The sequence below is a fragment of the Euprymna scolopes genome, chromosome 32, assembly GCF_053919585.1.
Source record: "Euprymna scolopes isolate OS-2025 chromosome 32, ASM5391958v1, whole genome shotgun sequence".
NCBI classification, from domain to species: domain Eukaryota; kingdom Metazoa; phylum Mollusca; class Cephalopoda; order Sepiida; family Sepiolidae; genus Euprymna; species Euprymna scolopes.
This window is the reverse complement of record NC_136513.1, coordinates 39,840,273-39,861,797: the sequence shown is the minus strand read 5'-3', so window position 1 is coordinate 39,861,797 and position 21,525 is coordinate 39,840,273. Positions and strand designations below refer to the sequence as shown.

The 21,525-nt window shown below is 36.9% G+C and overlaps 1 protein-coding gene across 4 annotated transcripts in view; it reads right to left on the bottom strand.

The window, feature by feature from the left end:
* Positions 1-21,525, bottom strand: part of LOC145256299 (organic anion transporter 3-like) — a 324,435-nt gene that overhangs the window by 21,657 nt on the left and 281,253 nt on the right. For all 4 annotated transcript variants that reach the window (XM_080115028.1, XM_080115027.1, XM_080115029.1 and 1 more), the window contains 4 exons: positions 14,705-14,935; positions 10,197-10,399; positions 3,670-4,020; positions 2,116-2,250 (listed from right to left, as the gene is read on the bottom strand). In XM_080115028.1, coding sequence (XP_079971154.1) covers positions 2,116-2,250; positions 3,670-4,020; positions 10,197-10,399; positions 14,705-14,935 — 920 coding nt within the window. The remainder of the gene's footprint in view (positions 1-2,115; positions 2,251-3,669; positions 4,021-10,196; positions 10,400-14,704; positions 14,936-21,525) is intronic.

Sequence of the window (21,525 nt, the reverse complement as noted above, 5' to 3'; positions counted from 1 at the left end):
TCACTTAATCGCAACTAAAAATATATTATTTTATTTTTAAATCATGTTAAGTAACATTAATCAATAAATGCATTAATTTTAAAAAGAATGTTTTATTCTTAAATGTTAAAAAAGGTTTTATTTCTTAATCGTGTTGATTATCAAACAATAAAATTATGAAATTAAAAAAGGCCCGTTTCGCTTTTTAGTTCCCTTGTTACTCATCAAAATCAGTTTCTTCTTCTTGTTCTTGACATATTGATACCAGGTTGCTCGTGTGCGAGCCTTTTCTAGTCTCACGCAAAAACAAGCGTTCACATATCAAGCTATATTACTTGTCATATACATACGCGCACACAAACATACGCGCGCACGTTCACACACGTACATATATTCACGTTCGCGTATATACACTCACATTCACGTGTATACAGACACACGTTAACGTACACACATGTACTCACATACGCGCACACGTACGCACACATGGGCAACATCACTTCCCCTTTCAAAGGAAATCCACACATGCGCAAAAGACCACCGGAAACAACTATAAAAGCAAGAGACAACCTGTTTCCAACCCTTTTCCGACTCGCTTTCCGAGCCGAGTGGTCGGCACACCAGCCGCCACCATTTTAGCGTGTGCACGCCCGCGCGCCTCACGCCACTTGCTAATATATGTGGGGCAAAAAGCTAACAAACAGTACATACACTTTATACGCTTTCTCTCTCCATAACCTGGATTGACTTTCTCTCTCTCTCTATCTACAACTTGTGCCAGAGAACACCTCCACGTAGCTGATTGGTAACACGGCGCACAGCTTTACTGATGTCAACCCTCTATCTTTGTCTTTGTCTACACGCTGGACTATCAGTTCCATTTCCACTACATTACTCACTTCTCTTTTCACGCGCGAACAAACAATAGTGACATGAACGTGAGATGAACACACATTTCCTTTTCTTTCTACACGACCAGTCCCGCAACAAACGATGGTTACACCCGAACGCGGACATGAACACGTGTTATACCTAAAACATTCATTTTACAACAGTAAATAAACAACACGTTTATTTTACCCAGCAATTGAGTCTTTGTTTCCTTCATTCCATTCGTTTCATTATTTATATGCTACCAAATCAGGTTGTATGAAGATACTGGCTTTCTAACGTAAAATGCACTAAACACTGATGATAAAGCCCCCTTTCCCTTTGCAAAACTCAATCATGTTCTGCAAAGTTAAAACCCAAAACAATATTTTTCCTCTACAAAACAACCGAAACAAACCAAACCTGACAAGCAGCAAAATCTCACCCCTACACGGTAGAGATCCCCAGATGCCAAAAAGCTTTCTACTCTGCTAATTTCTTCCCTAGAACTGCTAGGCTTTGGAATTCCCTTCCGGATTATTGCTTCCTTTTTTTTTTTCATTTTTCTTAAACTTTTTCTTCTAGGGGATGGGACATCAAACCAGATGTCTGACATTTACCCCTATTTTAGTGAGTCAAACCAAGAGATCTTTTCAGGATTCTAGCCGTCCCTTTCAGTGCAATCGTTTGTATTTCACTTGCACTTGGTTCACCGGGTATGCTTGCTATGTACTTTTTAAAGTTCTTTTTCATAAGCCCAGTTGCTCCTATGATGACTGGTATAATTGAAACGTCTTTTTATTTCCAATTTCGTTTCATATCATACATAAGTCCTTGATACTTTGTTATCTTTTCCCTCTCAGCCCTGACTGTACTGACATGTGGAAGTTCAAGTGTAATGTAAACAGACATCTTGCTGCTTAACTCCCTACATAGTATCCCTAAAATTATGTTCCATATAGTAGCCCCCTACACCAAAGTGGTACCGTGTCTTGTTTGGGGTGAAAATGCCAAAAAAAAAAAAACCCTCCATGAATAAATATTTAAAGATATAAAGTACTTGAAGCATTAAAGTTTTCCCCCCCTCAAAATTCGACATTACATAACTCGAAAAGGATTGATGTGCCGTAAAAGAAAACAACCAAACTAAATGTTAGTAATAAAGTCTACGTAATGTCTAAAGGTGTCTACTTTTATCCTGACAGTGTATGTGCATAAACAATTTTATTAGCAAGATGATGTCGGATGAACACTGTATTTACTTACGCCATAAACATCTTCATCAGGATAATTGTGCTGGGAATTTCCATGAGGGCTGTCAGGAAATAATTTGTGTATCTATCACCGGATAAAGACGATGACGTCAGATAAAGACCAAAATAAGTCAGACTGATTATTAACCTAAAAAAAAACAAAAGAATAGAGAGTTATGTGATTGACATGTCAGATAGAACCCTGTCTGAGTGCTTATTATTCAAACTCCCTTGCTTAATATTCACATGCCAGATGAGCTGGAACAAATAAATTAATAACATTGCCAAGGCTGCTGTAAAGAAGGTAAGCTCCCTCTACCATGCTAGAAAATTACTCGCACCTGAGAGTATCCTATACAGTTATAAAGTCACTATTCGCCTGTGCAAGGAGTATCGTTCCCAAGTCAAGATGGGTGCTTCTATCGCTAGTCTCTCTCTATAAAATATGGCCCCAAAAAGTATCTACAACTGAATGAGTCCCGCACTACTAGACAAACTATAACCACTGTCCCATCGCCTTAATGTTGCATCCGCATGCCTGTTTTGCAAGTACCTTAATGGATTGTGCTCTGATTAACTCAACGTACTTCCTTTTTTTTTCTTTTTTTTTTTACATTTTATCCCCAAACAAGGCACATTGCCACCTTGGTGTAGGGGGCTACTATCAGGGGCAGCAACTTCTGGGGCACTATGTAGGGATTTGGGCAGCAAGATGTCGGTTAACGTTACACTTGAACTTCTGCATGTCAGTACAGTTAGGGAAGCAGGGACCTGGAATGGAATTCCAGAGTCTAGCGGTTCTGGGGAAGACACTACTGGAGTAGAAAGATCTTTTACATCTAGGGATCTCTACTGTGTGGGGGTGGGATTTAGCTGCCTGTCGGGTTTGTCGAAGGTGTCTACGTCGTGAGGGCACAAGTGTCTGCAGTTTGTTAGAGCATTCACCATTAAAATACTTGTAGAACAGGCAGAGGGATGCAACGTGTCGTCGATGGGACAGAGGCTGAAGCTTAGATGCCAGTTCAGGGCCTATCAGATTGGCGACTCTCTTTTGAACCTTGTCTAGGAGCGAGAGACTAGCAGCAGATGCACCAGCCCAAATGTGACAGTGATACTCCATACATGGGCAAATGATGGCCTTATAGAGGTACAAGATACTTTCAGGTGTTAGTAGGTTTCTAGCACGGTAGAGAGATCCTACCTTTTTCGCAGCAGCCCTGGCAATGTTTTCAATGTAATTGTTCTTCCCTCAACTTACATACACCTGGTAAACACATCTAGCAGCAAAATCCCACCTCTTCACTGTTGAAATTCTTGGATACAAAAAAGACTTCTATTCTAATAGCTTCTTCTCTCATGCTGCTATACTTTGGAATTAGCTGTTTCATTGTTTTCTGCTTCCCTGACTGTATCAACATGCAGATGTTTAAATGTAATGTGAACAAACATCTCGGCCATCTTTTTATATAATACCAAGTAAATATGGTCTCAAATACTGGCCGCTTACGTCTAAGTATCAATGCGCCTTGTTTGTAGTGAAAAAAAACTAAAAAGAAAAGGTTCTTACCATGCGTATTGTATGACGAAGGAAATGTATCTTGTGTGCGGATTTTTCATTAAGCCGATCATAGCGATGGTCGATTCACCCTTATCAGACCGAACAGCTTCGATCATATCGGCCTCGATCTGGACAGAATTATGGCGAGAGTTTTTCACCATGTTGGTAGTTACATCTTCTGTCAAATTGGTGCGATCTTTCGACTTCTCTTCTGAACTCGTTTTTTCAAGTAGTTCCATGCTCTTTGTCCAAAGGGCGTCGAAGTCGACGCCGTTTACGTTGGCCGCAGTTTGCAGGATTTTCTTGCCTTTGTCAATCTGATTGTTTGCAAAAAGCCAACGGACGGATTCGTGGATATACCTGTGGTTGCAAAGCGAAAAAGATGAAAAAAAAAAAAAAGAAGTGAGCTGTAATTAAATTATAATATGCATTCTCTGTATTATTTTTTAATATGAGACCATTTCTTGTTTAATTTGATTCTAGTCAAAATGTTATAAAAAGGTTTTTAATATGAATACCAATACACAGCAAAGAAAATTAAATTGATATATATATATATATATATATATATATATATATATATATATACAATAAAACAATTTGAATTTTACCGTCATTGGATAATTTACCTTTCACCAGACTATCCATTCACGTGAAATCACCTTTTTCTTCACCATTTTCCCTCTGCTTCACTTTTTCTTATCAAGTAAGATTTTTGAATTACTTGCAGTTTCATCAAATACTTTTGTATGCAAAATCCGATCCCGCATTTTGCTAATTCCCACCCTCTGAGTAGAATGAAAGTATTTCTTCGAAACACCGCGGATAAAGGACTATCCACTTATTAAGTGTTTCTTTTTCAAATTAAATATGTTTTAACTCTTTTTCAACGTGTTTTTTAACATGTTTTATTAACTATTTTCTCTTATATATATATATATATATATATATATATATATATATATATATATATATATATATATATTCCCAAAACTTCCGGCTTTGATAGAGAGGGAGACTAAATTTGCTGCTATGGTTTAAATGATTTGAAATAGCAGCAAGAGGAGACTTGATTCCAAATATTTCTCCTATGTTATATCTCCCCTCTTTTGGGAATGGGGTACGATTATAAATATTTTTAGTATCAAATAATCCTTATACACTGTGAAAATCATTTTCTGTATGAAAAATCAAAGAAGGAGATATATCATATGAAAAAATATTTGGGATCAAGTCTCCCCTTGCTGTTATTTCAGATCATTTGAAACAATAGAAGCAGGTTTTAGCCTTCCATCCATCAAGGTCAGAGGTTTTGGGAAATATAAGTTATTTTGTAATTTATATGAAAAACAAGGGAACCAATTACTATGTTTGAAACATTGGTAATAGTGTAGCGTCTTTCCAACCTACACATCCTTTAAAATTACACTGTTAACGTAACGAGAGTGCTGTAGACAAAAATAACGTTTTAAATTCCAGGAAATGAGTAGTTTCGAAAAGATGAAGGAATTATAGTTTTAAAAAGTTGGGGATCACTTTTATATATTAAATTAACGTTAAATGGACACCCACTTTAAAGCTACCATTTTGGGGGGGGGGCTTTCTTATTTTTGTAGGGGTGTTTTTTTATTTGGTAATTATGGCCTGGTGGACCAACTCAAAATCTTACTTATAGCACTATATCTATAGGTTTCGGGTGTGCTGAAAACAAATAAAAATACACAGCACAATCACGTTGACCAGATCACCGAAGTTAAGCAACGTTGAGCCTGGCCAGTACCAGATGGGTGACCATTTGGGAAGGCGAGGCGCTGCATGTACCGCAAGGCAAAAATCTCGAGGGTAGATGTGACTCTCTTAAGCCGTGGTAGGCACCCCATCTAGTGATGGTGTCAGGATTAAAAGACCCTTTGTAGCCCTGGCGAAACATCAAGTATTCAGCTACCGACAAGATATGAATTACACTACAAACTCGTGTAGTGAGTTCAATCTCGGCTACGGCTGCACTGGAATGGAAAACAAATATCGCATTTAATCCATCCAATGTTACTCGTAAGATTCAGCCAGTGAAAAAAAGTCTAATAATGTCAATAAACTTACCAACAACAGTATAAGCCTAAGAACAGATAGAACCCAATGTCTTCAAAACATCCCCCCCAAAATAAATAAATTTGATTCTCTTTTCTCTAACCTGAAATTCAGATTCTATAACATGATCACGTTAAACAAACATTAAGTGAACAGTTTGCACGTGTCGTTTTTATCGAACGCCTATCTGTGCACATGTGCGATATTGACTGTGAGCGGTCAAAAAAAATCACTAAAAGAAATTTTCTTTTTTACATATGGCGGGCCCTGTCGGTGGGACATTAGAATACGCCGACTGCCCCCCTGCAGAGGGTAAAAGTCCCTCAATGGAGGTCCTGGATATAACCTTAAACTATATCCAGTGGTGAGGCCCCAGCTTGTGGGCTTTGGGGATTGTGGAGCCATCCTTTAATTACGATTGCTCCCAGATCCACTCTGACCAGGAGTGGTAGTACCTGTTAGGGTTCCAACTATGGGTTAAACAGAAACCAACGCGAAAACAACAAATATATTCTATTAAAAAATTTTTTTCTTCAAAATCTTTGGATTCGGCATTAAATAACCCGGAAAGGATTGATATGCCGTAAAACAAAAACAACCAACCAACCAACAACTGCTCCTATTATCATCGTTTCTTTTGTCATTCATGATTGACCGTTAATGTGTGGTTGCGTTAGTCGCTATTGATCGCAGTGAGATACCTACTGGAGCTATACAATGATCCAAATATTTTTCCAGTGATCTTAGCAACAGATTTGATGTATGTGTTTCTACTTTTCTTTACTTTGGGAGTCATTATGGGAAACAAGTTGTATGGAAGAGAAAAAGGCATAACCTACCAGATTTGTAAACTGGTTTTAAACTTTACCAAGGAAAGATAGAGCGTGCCGAGCAGATCCTGCCCGGATGTGATAACAGTATTCCATTTTAGGGCGTATTTTGCTTTTATAAAGATAACATCCTGGGCCCAACTCTTTTCCTGATCTACATTAATGATCTTCCAAATCACATCCTTACATCATTTGTAGACATTTATGCTGATGACACTACCGTCTATCGTAGCAAGTAAACGACCAAGTTCTCTCCAATTCTCTCTCCTCTGATCTTGAGCACGTGGTACAATGGGGGAAAGGTGTGGTTGGCTCCTTTTAATGCATCTAAAACCAAGCTTCTCTTCACATCATCAACGTTCTGATCCCCCATCTGGCATCAGTTGAAATAAATGGCTCTCGTCTTGAGGAGGCTTCGAGTTTTGACAAGCTCTGGGCTTGACCTTTACTTCTGATCTTAAATGGAACAAGTACATCAAATCTGTTGCCAAGGCCCCTGAAAAAATGGTGGGATCCTTCTATCGATCCAGTAGATATTACGTCCAAGAATGGAATACTGTTGCCACATGCTAGAAAGGACTTGTCCTGCTTTGATAGAGTTCAAAATAGACTTCGTAGCCTCGTAGGAAATATCCTTTCTCTTCCCTGCAAACTCTATCTCACAAAATAGATGTTGCGAGTTTGTCTCTGCTTTATCGTTATTTTCATGGAAAGTGTTCGACTGAGCTTCAGTCTTTGGTCCCCCATCGCCAAACTTTCACAAGAAACGCTCGTTTAGCTTAAAACACTATCAATAATTCCCCCCACTCTTTATCTGTACCTAAACCTAAATGTAGATTCCATGAACAAAGCTTCTTTCTTAGAACTGCATGCCTGTGGAATTGTCTTCCGTTTTGCTGCTTTCCAGCTGACTACAATATGGTTGTCTTCAAGTCTAACATAAACAAGTTCTTGATGAGCCGTCCCACTTGTTAAGAAATTTACCGAATTTCCATTACTAATGATTACTATATTGTCCAATTTCTACTGTACAGTCTTTAACTCTTATCCTCGCGTGGCCTGTTGGCCTTGATAAGTGGTGATGCCTATGTAAAAAAGAATAACAATTGCATCGGCTGTGGAATACCTACTGGAGCAGTACAATGATCCTATTTGTCTAGCGATTTTGACAACAGATTTAATGTATGCGTTCGATTTCAGATCAGGATTGAAGATCAGCCCTAGAAGGCTGTCAAGATATGGTGCTTCCTCAAGACGCTATTGATCGCTCGTTTAACTGAGACGACTGAAATTCATGTATCGACAAACAATGGAGATTGTTGGCGATTTTAAAGGTTTTATTTAGAGAAGGATTTGTTACAGGAGGAGAGACTACAAATTTGATCCTCTTTTCTCTAATCTGGAGGTTCAGATTCTGTAACATGTTCACGTAAAACAAACATTAAATGAACATTCATTTATTTATTTGAGGACTGTTATCCTCATCTTTATAGTTGTTGTTTAAAGGCGTTTCAACCAACTGTTCCTCTGGTGGTTAACCGCGATGGGATGGGAATGCTGAGTCTCTTAACTGTATCCCCAATTAATTACTGCCTTCCATAGTTGTTGTTGCCTCACCACGTTTATGCATAATAAATAATCATCTGGCCAGCTTTGGATAGGATTGAAACCGCTTTCATCAGACAATGCTCAGCTAGAACCGCAGAGATTGAACGTTTCTATCTACTGTGCTACAGGCCCCGAATAGTTGGTCGAAACGTCGTGAAACAACAATTATGAAGATGGGGATAACAGTCCGCAAATAAATAAATAAAAAAATATACAAATTACTCCTCTCAAAGAATTCCAATATATAAATAATTAAATGAGCAGTTGGCACAGGTCGTTTACGTCAAACGCCTACTTATGCATGATTTATCGTCATTGAATGACCAAGAAAATATATCAACAAAACAAAGTTATTTTACATACATGCGCGGTAGCTGATCCTATTATCGATTAGTGATGGGACGACTTCAATATTTTCCTGATTTTGTACTAAATTCCCGATTCCGATACAATTATCGATTCCGATTCCGATTGTTTATAAATCTCTAAATATTTTACGATAAAATTGTTATTTTCTCTCGATTACTGTAAAAACACATTATAAGTGTGCATGTATTTTCTCCAACGTAAAAACACACTCGTGAGTGGGCGGTCTAGGGATTTTAGACTTACTGGAAGTTTAAATAAATAAATATTTATTATTTTATTATTACTACAAGCAATTGAAGATGTTTCTTAAACCAAAATAAAAATTTAAGGAATCGGTTTTGGTATCGGGAACAATGGCTCAAATTTTTCCGATTCCGATACCCCAAAATACTCCGATTTTTTGGATTCCCGATTCCGATTCAAATTAATCGTCCCAACACTTTTATCGATGTTTCTTTTGTCATTAATTTTGTCGCTATTCATCTGTCGTTAAATTCAAACGAATAAAACAGTTCTTTCTTTACTTGGGAGTCACTGTTGGAAAGAGGTTGTGTGGAAAAAAAAAACCCCAAAGGAATAACCTTGTAAGCTGATTTAAAACTCTATTAAAATAAAATGGAGCACGCCGAGCAGATCCTGTCCAGATGTGGCAACAGTATTCCGTTTTAGGACGTATTTGGCTCTTATAAAGATAGACATTGCATCAGCAGTGAGATACCTATTGGAGCGGTAGAATGATCCAACCATGTTTCCAGCGATCTTCGCAAAGGATTTTATGTATATTTTCGATTTCAGATAAGGATTGAAGATCAGTCCAAGAAAGTTGACAAGAAATAGTGCTTCCTCAAGACGCTATTGATTGGCCGTTTAAATCCGGAGAATAAAACTAATGTATGGACAAACAATGGGGAATTGTTGGCGATTTTAAAGGTTTTATTTTGAGAAGGGTTCATTAAGGGAGGAGAGCCCAATCTAATCCTGGTTATTTCTTAAGTTGATTTATTTTTCTAACTTATGGATTGAGAGACCGGACGGTAGATATCGGAGTGATATTCGTTTAGAATCTCTCTACAGTTCAATATACATGTGATATCTCTCGATTTTCTGAATCCGAGTGTCTCCTGTTACCCGAACATATGATGTCATTTCTATGTAATATCATTCAACACCTGCATTTCTAGCGCGTTTTATGTAGGAGAGTAACTCGTGATTTTCTCTGCTTCAATCACATGGTTAACTGCGATTGGATAAGAATGCTGAATCTCACTAATTATTGCCATTCTATAGCTGTTGTCGTCTCACAACGTTTTTGCCAACTTATCCTCTGGCCGGCTTTGGGTAGGATTGAAACCGCTATCATCAGACAATGCTCAGCTAGAACCATAGAGATTCAACGTCTCTATCCACTCCGTTACGGGCCCCGAATATCTCACTCGTTTAACATGATATAACTCTCCTATCGCTCTTGGGATTTGTAGAAAACTGGCCAACTAATAGATGGTACGCAATAAATATAAAAGGAAAACTGAAATAGAATCAGGTCGTGCTTTCGGGGGTGACAATTTTATCGTTACACTGTATAACAATTCTACTAACTCTGATTGTTAATCCTCAATGAATATTCAAGAATACGGTACTCACCAAAACTCGAAGACACTGAACACAGCAGTACAACCAACAACGGCTGTTAGAACGCGCCAACTGTAGAAACGCACCGCGTAAGCCAAGGGGGCTAAGAGGGTGACGCTCACCGCCCACCAAATGTTCACCAAAGAGACCATTAAAGTCCGCCTGTTGGCAGGGAAGAGTTCCAGAGACATAGTGAAGCCAGGAATCAACATACCCTAAATAAAAAATGAACATATCACTCTTTGACAGAGTACAAAATAGGCTTCGTGGCTTAGTGGATGATGCCCTTTTCTCTTTCCTGCAACCTCTCTCCCACAGAAGAGATGTTGCGAGCCTGTCTTTGTTTTATCGTTACTACCATGGCAAGTGCTCGTCTGAGCTCCAATCTCTGGTCCCCCCTCGCCAATCTTTCACGATAAACACCCGTCTAGCTAAAACCACTGTCAAAAATTTTCCCCACTCTTTATCTGTGCCAAAATCAAAACGTAGATTCCATGAACAAAGCTTCTTTCTTAGAAGTGCACGCCTGTGAAACTCTGTTCCGGTTGCCTGTTTCCCACCTGACTACAACCTGGATGTCTTCAAGTCCAACATAAACAAATTCCTGATGAACCGCCCTCTTAAGTAAGACACTTTATCAACTCTCCAATACTAACGTACTGTACACGCAATAACCCTTATCCCTAAGTGGCTTCTGGGCCTTGATAAGTGGGGGCTACCGTGTAAAAAAAAAAAGAAGGATATAGCTTTCGAAAATAGTTTTTTCCCCCCACCTTCTGCAAACATCGGACAAAGTAATTAATTTTTGTCAACTGTTGAATGTTGCTAGATCTATGTTTTACTTGCAGGGAGACCAGACGTTGCCCGGGATGGAATATTTCACACTATTATATTTTTATAGTCATCGAAATCCATAAAATCGTTCGGGAGGAAGCTTCACATGCCTCGCTGCAGTAACTTAGTCCAAAATATATGTTATTCTACATTGCACTCTAGAGAACCTAGTGTTTCTTTTATAAAATTATTTTATATAAATTTCTTTCCAAAAAAATAAAGAAATTTATGTCCGGGGTTTTACCACGTCATACAAAAAGAAAAAAAAAAAAAAAAAAAAAAAAAAAAACACGTAAATTTTCAAATCTGCAGTTAAGGAAAAAAAAAAAAGAAATTTACGTGCCGAGTTTGAACCTACAGACCACGTTATGCAAAAAAAAAAAAAAAAAAAAGCAATAGAAAACACGCTATCAACATACCCATATTAGAATTTTCACGGCCCATTGTTCTATCATGATTCCTACGCGTTGATATGTAAAAAATGGCTTTACTGATGACAGATAAATTAAAATAACGGTTTCGATTATCGATTGCCGGTAATTATCGGGGGTATTCTCAGACAAAACTTTATTAAGATCACTCCCAGACTTATACACTAAAGTTCTGTAAATTTTAAAGAAAATCTGTTCAGCAGTTTCGGAGTCTATAAGAAACGAACTCACACACAGAGACAAAGTTGCGTTTATATAATTGTAGACAGAGATATGCGCGTATGATTGAAAGGAAACTAAAATAGCCATTAAATAGATACAACGTTACATGATTAGTGAGGTGCTCACTACTACAAACGACAGACCTGCAGTGGGAAAATATTTCTCGTATAAATTAGCATGCAAGAAATTGTCTGACGTATTTGAAATAATAATGTTTTCTTTTATACAATGATTCATACTCATCAGTGCCGCTAGACTAGCATCTTTTCCAAGCCAAGGATTGAACCTAGAACCGTCTATATATACAGTGTGACCCCCCCCCCCAAAAAAAAGAGGACATTCAAATGTTTTTCTGAGCATTTTGCAGTCAACGGAGAAAAAAAAGGCCAAAGACCCAAGTGTTTTGATGTGATGTTTTGAATATAATAAACTAGTTATGACCAAAGTTTCATTTCATTCGGACAAACCACTAAGAAACGGGGCCTAATTTGAGTTGGGGCCAGTTTGTTTTTTTTTTGGGGGGGGGGTCACCCTGTATATATATATTCCTATAACTTTGTTTTTTGTGTATTGATATTCATATTAAAACTCTTTTTTTTTCTATTCATTTAAAAAGAAAATACAACTTTGTTATATATGGGTAGTGCAATTGCATTCATCCGCAAAAGACCTAGCTAATTTGCATATTTATTTAAACATTCATTTTAATTAATTCCATATTAGGTTTTCGGTTTTCTTATGGGATGGTCATCTTTGGTTAACTATTACGTGTAATTTTATTCATGCAGATATTCTACATGATTTATACTTGCATAATATTTGCGTAAAAAGGTTAAAGTAAACACAAACCTCTTTATATAGAGTATTCGAACCCATGCAAAACTTTATATGAGGGTTTTAGCCGGGGAAAATCGGAGCAAAAGTGTGAAAATTACAAAAAAAAATGGAATTTGCCAGGTGAGGGGCGAACCACAGCATTACGATTATGCATGCGTAACATAATGGTTATTGGTTCATGTTTTACTTTTTAGCTCTGCAGCGAACATGTTTTCATAGGTTAGGCATTAACGTCAAAAGAAAAAAGTAAATTGTAGGCTAAACGTTTTGGTTTTGATTCTCTGTGGTGGCGCACTCGTCATTTTTTTTTTTTTTTAACTTTTTAAATCATTACTATACAGGGTGTCCCAATAAAAGGTATACACTCTTTAAATTATCTCAACTTGCTACATGAATACGCTATACCACCTTCCCAATAGATGTTTAGAAATAAAGAATGGCACTTCCATCAGGATAGAGCACTTCCCCACTATCATCATGACGTAAAAGCGTATCTTGATGGTCACCTGAGAAACAGATAGTCGAGACCTTCGAGACTGAACGGAGGCATCAAATATACATGTGTGAGTGTATCTGCGTGTGGTGAGAGGGGCGCCATAGAATACTAACACACGCAATGAGGAGAAATATGCTGGTGCTGAAAAAGAGGACACAATAGACGTGATTTTTAAAATATTTTTCTATAGCAAACCGTACTTGATTCGCCCTAACTTCTATAAAATGGACTAATGTATGTAATTGTGTTCTATAATATATTTCGAGGTAATAACTCTTTAACAAATCCTAAGTGTTTTAAACCTATGCGACTGAACAAGTAATGTAAGGTTTAAGCAATTGTGTGTGTGTGTGTATATATATATATATATATATATACACATATATATATATATATGTGTGTGTGTGTGTGTGTGTGTGTGTGTGTGTGTGTCTGTGTGTCTGTATGTCTGTGTCTGTGTGTACGTAATTTCTATTTTTTTTATAAATTCACATTAAAGCTCGATGATTCCAAATATATAACACATAGCGATATATAGAGATAAAATAAAAATCAATTGTAAAAGTCATATTCTTTTGAATGTTGAAGGTTCGATTCTCGGTGCTGGCGACCGGAAAATACAATTGCGACTTTCTTAGGGCCTCTATCCGCTCATATCTATGGAACAAGAGCATGCCGTCCCCCGCAAATTAAATAAAAGATTCCATTCGAAATTCCGTCTAAATTTCTTAGTTCGACAGAAATATTCCTGAGTTTGACAAGATACACCTTAAGAAGGTCGGAAGTTATATCGACCGGAACGTTGCGAAAATCACACTCAAGATGAGAACAGTAGTCTGACTTTTTTTTACATGGGGGTCACCACTTATCAAGACCCGAAGGCTACTCAGGGATAAGGGTTATTGCGTGTACAGTAATCAATGAGATAGTATTGTAGTAATCATTAGTATTGGGGGTTTTGATAGAGTGTCTTACTTAAGGGGACGGTTTGTTAGGAATTTGTTTATGTTGGACTTGAAGACGTCTAAGTTGTAGTCAGCTGGGAAACAGGCAAGCGGCAAAGAGTTCCACTGGCGTGCAGTTCTAAGAAAGAAGCTTCGGTGAATATAAATAAAACCAATTCAAATATATATTCATGTCTTTTTTTTATTGGTTTGTGGAGGAAGATTGTTGTATTCGTTGTTGTATTTTGCAGAACATGATTGAGTTTTGCAAAGGGAAGAGAGCAAAACAATCAAATCAACATTTGGTGTAGTTTAGGTCATGAAATCGATATCTTTAAGCAGCCTGATCTAGCAGCACCATAAACAGATAGATAGAGACATCTGTAGACAGACGACTTACCCTAAAAAAAAAAAAAACAAAGCAACACGAGTTCGATTTGATCGTTTTTTCACGGCATATCAACCCTTTTTAAGTCATTTTTGTACAAGTTTTTATATTCCCAGCTGCTTTTATCTTCAAATATTTATCCATGTTTTTTTTTATTGGTTTGTAGAGGAAAATTGATGATTGTTTTAGGAATTTGTAAGACACGATTGCGTTTTGCTTGGCACATTTTAAGTCAGAAAGTCGATATCTTAAAACATATTAATATGGTAGCTTACAAAAAGGGTAGGCAGAGAAAGACGTCTGCAGACATACATATGATAAATTAAAAGAGAAAAAACAAACAAACAAAAGAAAGCGAAAATAATTACCTGTTGAAAAACGCCGCACAGGCCTCGTAGAATGGCGAACAGCCAATAGTTTGAGGCGAGGGAACAACCCGTGGCTGTGAGGAAAAGGGCAACCCCACAACCGACATGAATCGGTTTCCTGCCAATTCGGTCAGCGAGAGAAGGAAAAATTAGTGCCCCAGCACTTTGACCAACGGTAAGCAGAGTCTGCGTCAGCTCGGAAAGTCCATCGTTATTGCAAACCAAGTTCCACTGAAAAGACCAAAAATAAAAAATTTCAATATAATCGTCTTCAAGTCCAATGTAAACAAGTTCTTTATGAGGCGTTTCCCTTTAGTAATCCAATTTACCAAATTTCCAGTACTAATGATGACTACGCCATTTTCCCATTTACTACTGTACACTTATTAACCTTTATCCACAAGTGGCCTCCGGGCCTTGATAAGTGGTGCCTCCTTTGTAAAAAATTTTTAAAAAATGCGTATGCAGCAATTAAATCGGTTAATCAGAAGAAGAGACGACTCATCACGAAAGCCTTTCAGATAAAAAGCATTGATATAAAAAAACGTTTCGTTTACTAAACGAGTTTTAATTAGGGTTAGGATTAAACGAGTTTTAGTTAAATATAATTATTTAAAGTCGCGTAAAAAAAAAGTATGCAACACTTTTGGACGCATTTCTATTTAAAAAAATATTTTCTATTTAGTGGGACCTGTGGAAATTCCACAGCGACATCTTTTATGTGTAATATATTGCTGCTGGGTATACTGTGGACGATCAGCACGAATGGAGACCTTTCAATATTATTGTAGCTCTTTAACTAATCTGGTTAATGTAACGTCAGAATATATCTCGTTATTACGGTTTATCCTCAGCATCCTTATAGAAGTCTGTGACATATTTCCATTTTATGGACTCCCGGTGCGAAGGGAAATCCCATGATATCATTACACCATCTTTAGACAGAACAGATACTACCCTTGGATCTTAGCCAGAAGAGAAAGAAAGTACGCTGTAGTTTCATGAACGACCCAAAAGCGACATCATTTATTTTTTATTGTTTTTTTTATTGTTTTTTTTTTTTTTTTCATTACGTCTTCTGTGATCGGAAGATGTTATTTATTAAAAAGAACGCTGGAAATTGAAAACATACTACGAACATTACATAAGCGTATCCATATACTAATTTAAGGTTCGTAGTATGTTATCACCTTGTATTCTCCCTTTTAATATGTAGGATCTCCCGATCGAATAATTTATAATCTGGAAACCATGACACGTACGTACGTATGAACGTACGTTGAAGGTAATACTGTCTTGTTATATTATTTTCAAACTGGCTATCGGTAAATGGTCATTTTCTTTGAACTCCCAGTAGTGGATCGCTACTGTTGTTTTTATTCAGCGTTTTTTTTTTATTGAATGTGCGTTAGTCTGACGAATCCTCACAGGAATTAAATGGGAAAACTTCTGTGTAGCTTGATTGCCATATTTATTTTCATAAATTAATACCTAATTCTACATATGTATTGAACACCGTTGAAATAAATACTGAATATATATATATATATATATATATATATATATATATACATACACACACATATATATATATATACATGTATATATATATATATATATATATATATATATATATATATATATATATATAGTCTTTGAAGTTTTTAACCTTTAAAACTATACAAAAACTATTTTTTATCATTCGTTAGAAAACTATTTAGTCAGTAAGTCATTTAATCACCTGCAATCACTGCATCAACTCGCTCTCGAATTTACTATAGTACTAGTAATAATTTATTTTTTAAGGAATCATCAGTTGTTTACCATGAAATACTGTTTCGGGGATTTAATTATATATATATATATATATATATATATATATATATATAATACCTATATAAAATTTTATGTAGATATAATAATAATAATAATAATAATAATAATAATAATAATATATATATATGTGTGTGTGTGTGTGTGTGTGTGTGTGTGTGTGTGTGTGCAGAGTAGAAAGATAAAATTGTCGCCCTAGAAAACACGAGCTGATTCCATTTCGGTTTGATGAAAACCAGGTTTCTTTTTTATTGCAGACAATCTGCTAGTTGACCAGTTGTGTACCAACTCCCAGAGCAATAGGAGCCTTCTATTATTTCTGAATATGACATAATGTTCACAGAACGAGATCGGAGATGCGCCGCTGTAAAACTCATGCTCTCTACTGATTCAAGTTATGCCAGAACCCTCAAAATGCAAATCCGGACGATTCAACGCTTGAAGGCACAGATCAGTGAAGTTTCTGACCACACTTATGGTCTTTGGATTGGTTTTAAAGGAGGGCCACATCATGCCACCTCATATCTTCGAAGTCGGCTTCAAAGTCAACACCAAAGTGGACCTGGATATGCTGAAGAGCGTGGTGTTCCCCTGATGCAATCAGGTGGCCGCTGTAAGATCCTAGGTGTGACAGTAAGACTCAACACCGGCCCACAAGTCCAAAGAGACAAAGGCTTGGCTTCTGAAGAAGTGCTACGACTTTGTACCTTCCTCTCACTGGCCGCCCTTCTCCCCGACCTGAAGCCCCTGGACTAATTTGTTTGGTCACACGTCGAGAACATCACCAACATGACCTATCAGAACACCAAAGCCAGCCTGATCGCCGCCATCCGCCAAGTATTCGCTGAGCTCCCGCTGGCACTTGTAGAAAAGGCATGCTTCCAGTTCATTACCCGTATCGAGTCGGTGATGTAGGCTGGTAGCGACTAAATTGAATAAATGTCAGCTCTACTACACAATCAAGTTACCCGAATTGATTTTTTCGATAAAAGTTTTAAATAAAGCTGTAGTGTTGTTTTCTTTAGGGCGACAACTTTAATGTTTCACCCTATATATATATATATATATATATATATATATATATATATATATATATATATATATATATATATAGTGTGTGAGGAGGCGATGAGAAAAATCCAATAAAGTGCCCGATCGTGCATGTGAGAGCTGAAGATGCAATATTTATTACGACACTATATACACATATTTAAAGTCTGTACCATTGGTTTCATTGCGTTGAATCAACCATAAGAGGCTAGAAAGAGTCGGTGCAAATTCATCAACGATATTGAAAAACTGAATCATATATATATATATATATATATGTACATATATATATATTAATAACATAATTTTCAGTATTTTCCATATGAAGATAAATATTTTATATTTTTATTAATTAGCTAATGAAAATAAACAAAATAAATAAAACTTTATACACTTGTTATATAGGCCTAATGAATTTAGATAATGATAACATATAGGATGGCAAAATATATCTAAATTAATATTTAATATGAGCAATAAAAGGTAAGTATGTTAATGTATTACACATAATATATTATTTTACTGTGGAGTGATAAAAAAGAGCGTACATCTATATTATACAATTAGGAGTGGAGGAAGAGTTAAATATTAAATTAGTATAGGGAATAGAAATGGATCATAATATTATTACTTAGATTAATAGTAATGTTTATAGATTATAAAGTTGTTAAGTAAGGTAATTTATGGATTAAAAAACTAAATCGTAATAATCATAATATTAAAAATGTATTTATAGTAATCAGACTCCAAATATTAATCTAAAAATAAAGTGTATATGATGCAATAAAGTGATTATTAATTGATTGATAAGTGGTTTCAAATCTATGAGTCAAATGGTTTAATTTTAGAATGAATGTAAAAAATTCTTCTTGGCCTTCGGGCCAAGATCAAAGTGTAGTATCTGTTCCGGCAGATGCTGCACTTAAGATAATTTGTACCAGTCAATGGAGGGGAAACCCTCTATACTGGGACAATTATTATTTTTGGTAACCAGAGTGCCCCCTTTTTGCCTACTTTAAGGGGAGCTGGTTTTTTACCTCACATTAAAAACGGCCTTGTGCCTAATTTGCTCAGTGGGGGAGCAAATAAACACCATCTGTTCCGGCAGATACTGCACTTAAGATAATTTGTACCAGTCAATGGAGGGGAAACCCTCTATACTGGGACAATTATTATTTTTGGTAACCAGAGTGACCCCTTTTAGGGGAGCTGGTTTTTACCTCACATTAAAAACGGCCTTGTGCCTAATTTGCTCGGTGGGGGAGCAAATAAACACCATCTGTTCCGGCAGATACTGCACTTAAGATAATTTGTACCAGTCAATGGAGGGGAAACCCTCTATACTGGGACAATTATTATTTTTGGTAACCAGAGTGACCCCTTTTAGGGGAGCTGGTTTTTACCTCACATTAAAAACGGCCTTGTGCCTAATTTGCTCAGTGGGGGAGCAAATAAATACCATTATAGTTATAATAAGATATATGTATTGAAAATCTACGGAGATAAACTATATAATTTTTAATATATATACTCATTAAGTTAGCGTGTATTAATTCATTTCGGAATTATTAGTTAAATTTAATAAAAATAAATAATTAAATAAATAAAAATAAATAAATAAAATAATTTAATTAAATTACATAGGAGAGGGGGTTTAAAGTATAAGGAAAACCTGCATTGGATGTAGTCTATAATTTGTAGGTCTAAACAATATTTATAAATCTTATTAACTTGAATTAAAATTAGAATTAGTTTTAACTTAAATATACATTTATTTAATTATAATTAAGATAACATTTTATGAGAAGGAGAAACTCTGAAACATAATTATTAGAGAATTAGGATATACACAATGTTAAACAAATATTATAATTAAATAAAGAACAAGTTTAATAAATTTTATTAATACTAGATTGTCGTATGTAGAATTGAGTTAAGTTTGTGAAATTTAAAAATTAAAAATGTTACGTTTAATATAAATAATAATGATTTTTTTTAAAATTCCATTTTCACCCCAAACAAGGCACATTGCCACTTTGGTGTAGGGGGCCACTATCAGGGGCAGCAACTACTGGGGCACTATGTTGGGATGTGGGCAGCGAGATGTCGGTTCACGTTACACTTGAACTTCTGCATGTCAGTACAGTTAGGGAAGCAGGGACCTGGAATGGAATTCCAGAGTCTAGCGGTTCTGGGGAAAAAACTACTGGAGTAGAAAGATCTTTTACATCTAGGGATCTCTACTGTGTGGGGGTGGGATTTAGCTGCCTGTCGGGTTTGTCGAGGGTGTCTACGTCGTGGGGGCACAAGTGTCTGCAGTTTGTCAGAGCATTCACCATTAAAATACTTGTAGAACAGGCAGACGGATGCAACGTTTCGTCGATGAGACAGAGGCTGAAGCTTAGATGCCAGTTCAGGGCCTATCAGATTGGGGACTCTCTTTTGAACCTTGTCCAGAAGTGAGAGACTAGCAGCGGACGCACCAGCCCAAATGTGATAACAATACTCCATACATGGGCGAATAATGGCCTTATAGAGGTATAGGATGCTTTCAGGTGTCAGTAGTTTTCTAGCACGGTAGAGAGAGCCTACCTTTTTCGCAGCGGCCCTGGCAATGTTTTCAATATAATTGTTCCAACTCATGTTTCCTGTGAACGTTAGGCCAAGGAGTTTGAAAGATGTACTCTCGGACAGGGAGTCACTGCCCATTGCTATTGGTGGCAGAGGTTTCTTGTAATTATTGAAGGAAACCAGTTTAGTCTTGGCAGCATTGAATGTGACCATCCATCTATGTCCCCATTCCACTACAGATTGGAGGTCATCCTCTAGTGTTTTTGCCATTTCTTTAGATATGTGTTCATTTGTTTTCCTGTCATGCCTTTATAGAGTGTGGTGTCATCAGCATATATACCCATCTCAGAGGCAGTTTTGTCGGGGAGGTCATTAATAAATATTAGGAACAATAGAGGTCCAAGGATAGACCCCTGAGGCACTCCCGCACTTATATCACACTGTTTAGATGTACGACCGTCGAGGACAGCCTGGATTTTTCTCTTATCTAAGAAGGATTTAATTATGTTAAGTATTCTACCAGTGATACCGTATGATCTAATTTTTCTGAGGAGACCCTTGTGCCATACCCTGTCAAAAGCCTTAGATATATCTAGAGCTACCGCTCTGCCCTTCCCCGCTTGTCCAGTGAATGGTATATACGTTCAGAAATTACAGTGAGGATGTCAGCTGTGGAACGGGCTTGTCTAAATCCATATTGTTTGTCAGTCAGAAGTTTAGCATCTGTAACGTGCCGGACTAGAGTATGGTTAATTATTGTCTCAAATATCTTGGCGAAAAGTGGAAGGAGACTAATGGGGCGATAATTTGATGGGTCAGTTCTTTCGCCAGAATTCTTGAATACTGGTACCACAGAAGCAGTTTTCCAACAGCCCGGAAAGCATGATTCATTAAGGCATTTGTTGTAGAGTTTGGAGAGAACTGGAGCTACTTCGGCTGAGTACTTTTTTAATAGCACAGCTGGGATGAGATCAGGTCCACATGCTTTTGAAGTGTCAAGGTTTTTTATGATAGCGTGTACCTGAGCAGGGGTGATTTTTAGATTGTCTAGCATGGCGTCTGTCCGCAAAGGAAAGTCTTTCAGGGCGTGGTTGGAAGGGTCCAGTGTAGAGTTCGAGGAAAACCGGCTGGCAAGCATATTAGCCTTGTCGGTTGCTGAGCAAACAACTTCGTGATTGTTGGTTAGTGGGGGAATTGTTGATTTCCCATTATTTACTACACTGTTGTAGATTTTCCAGAAGTCACGATTTCCTAATTTTTGTGCTGATGGTGCTGATATTGATAATAATATGAATAAATAAATAAATAAATAAAAATCAAAATAAATGTGAGTAACTAATTAATTTACAATTCAACATTAGCAGATA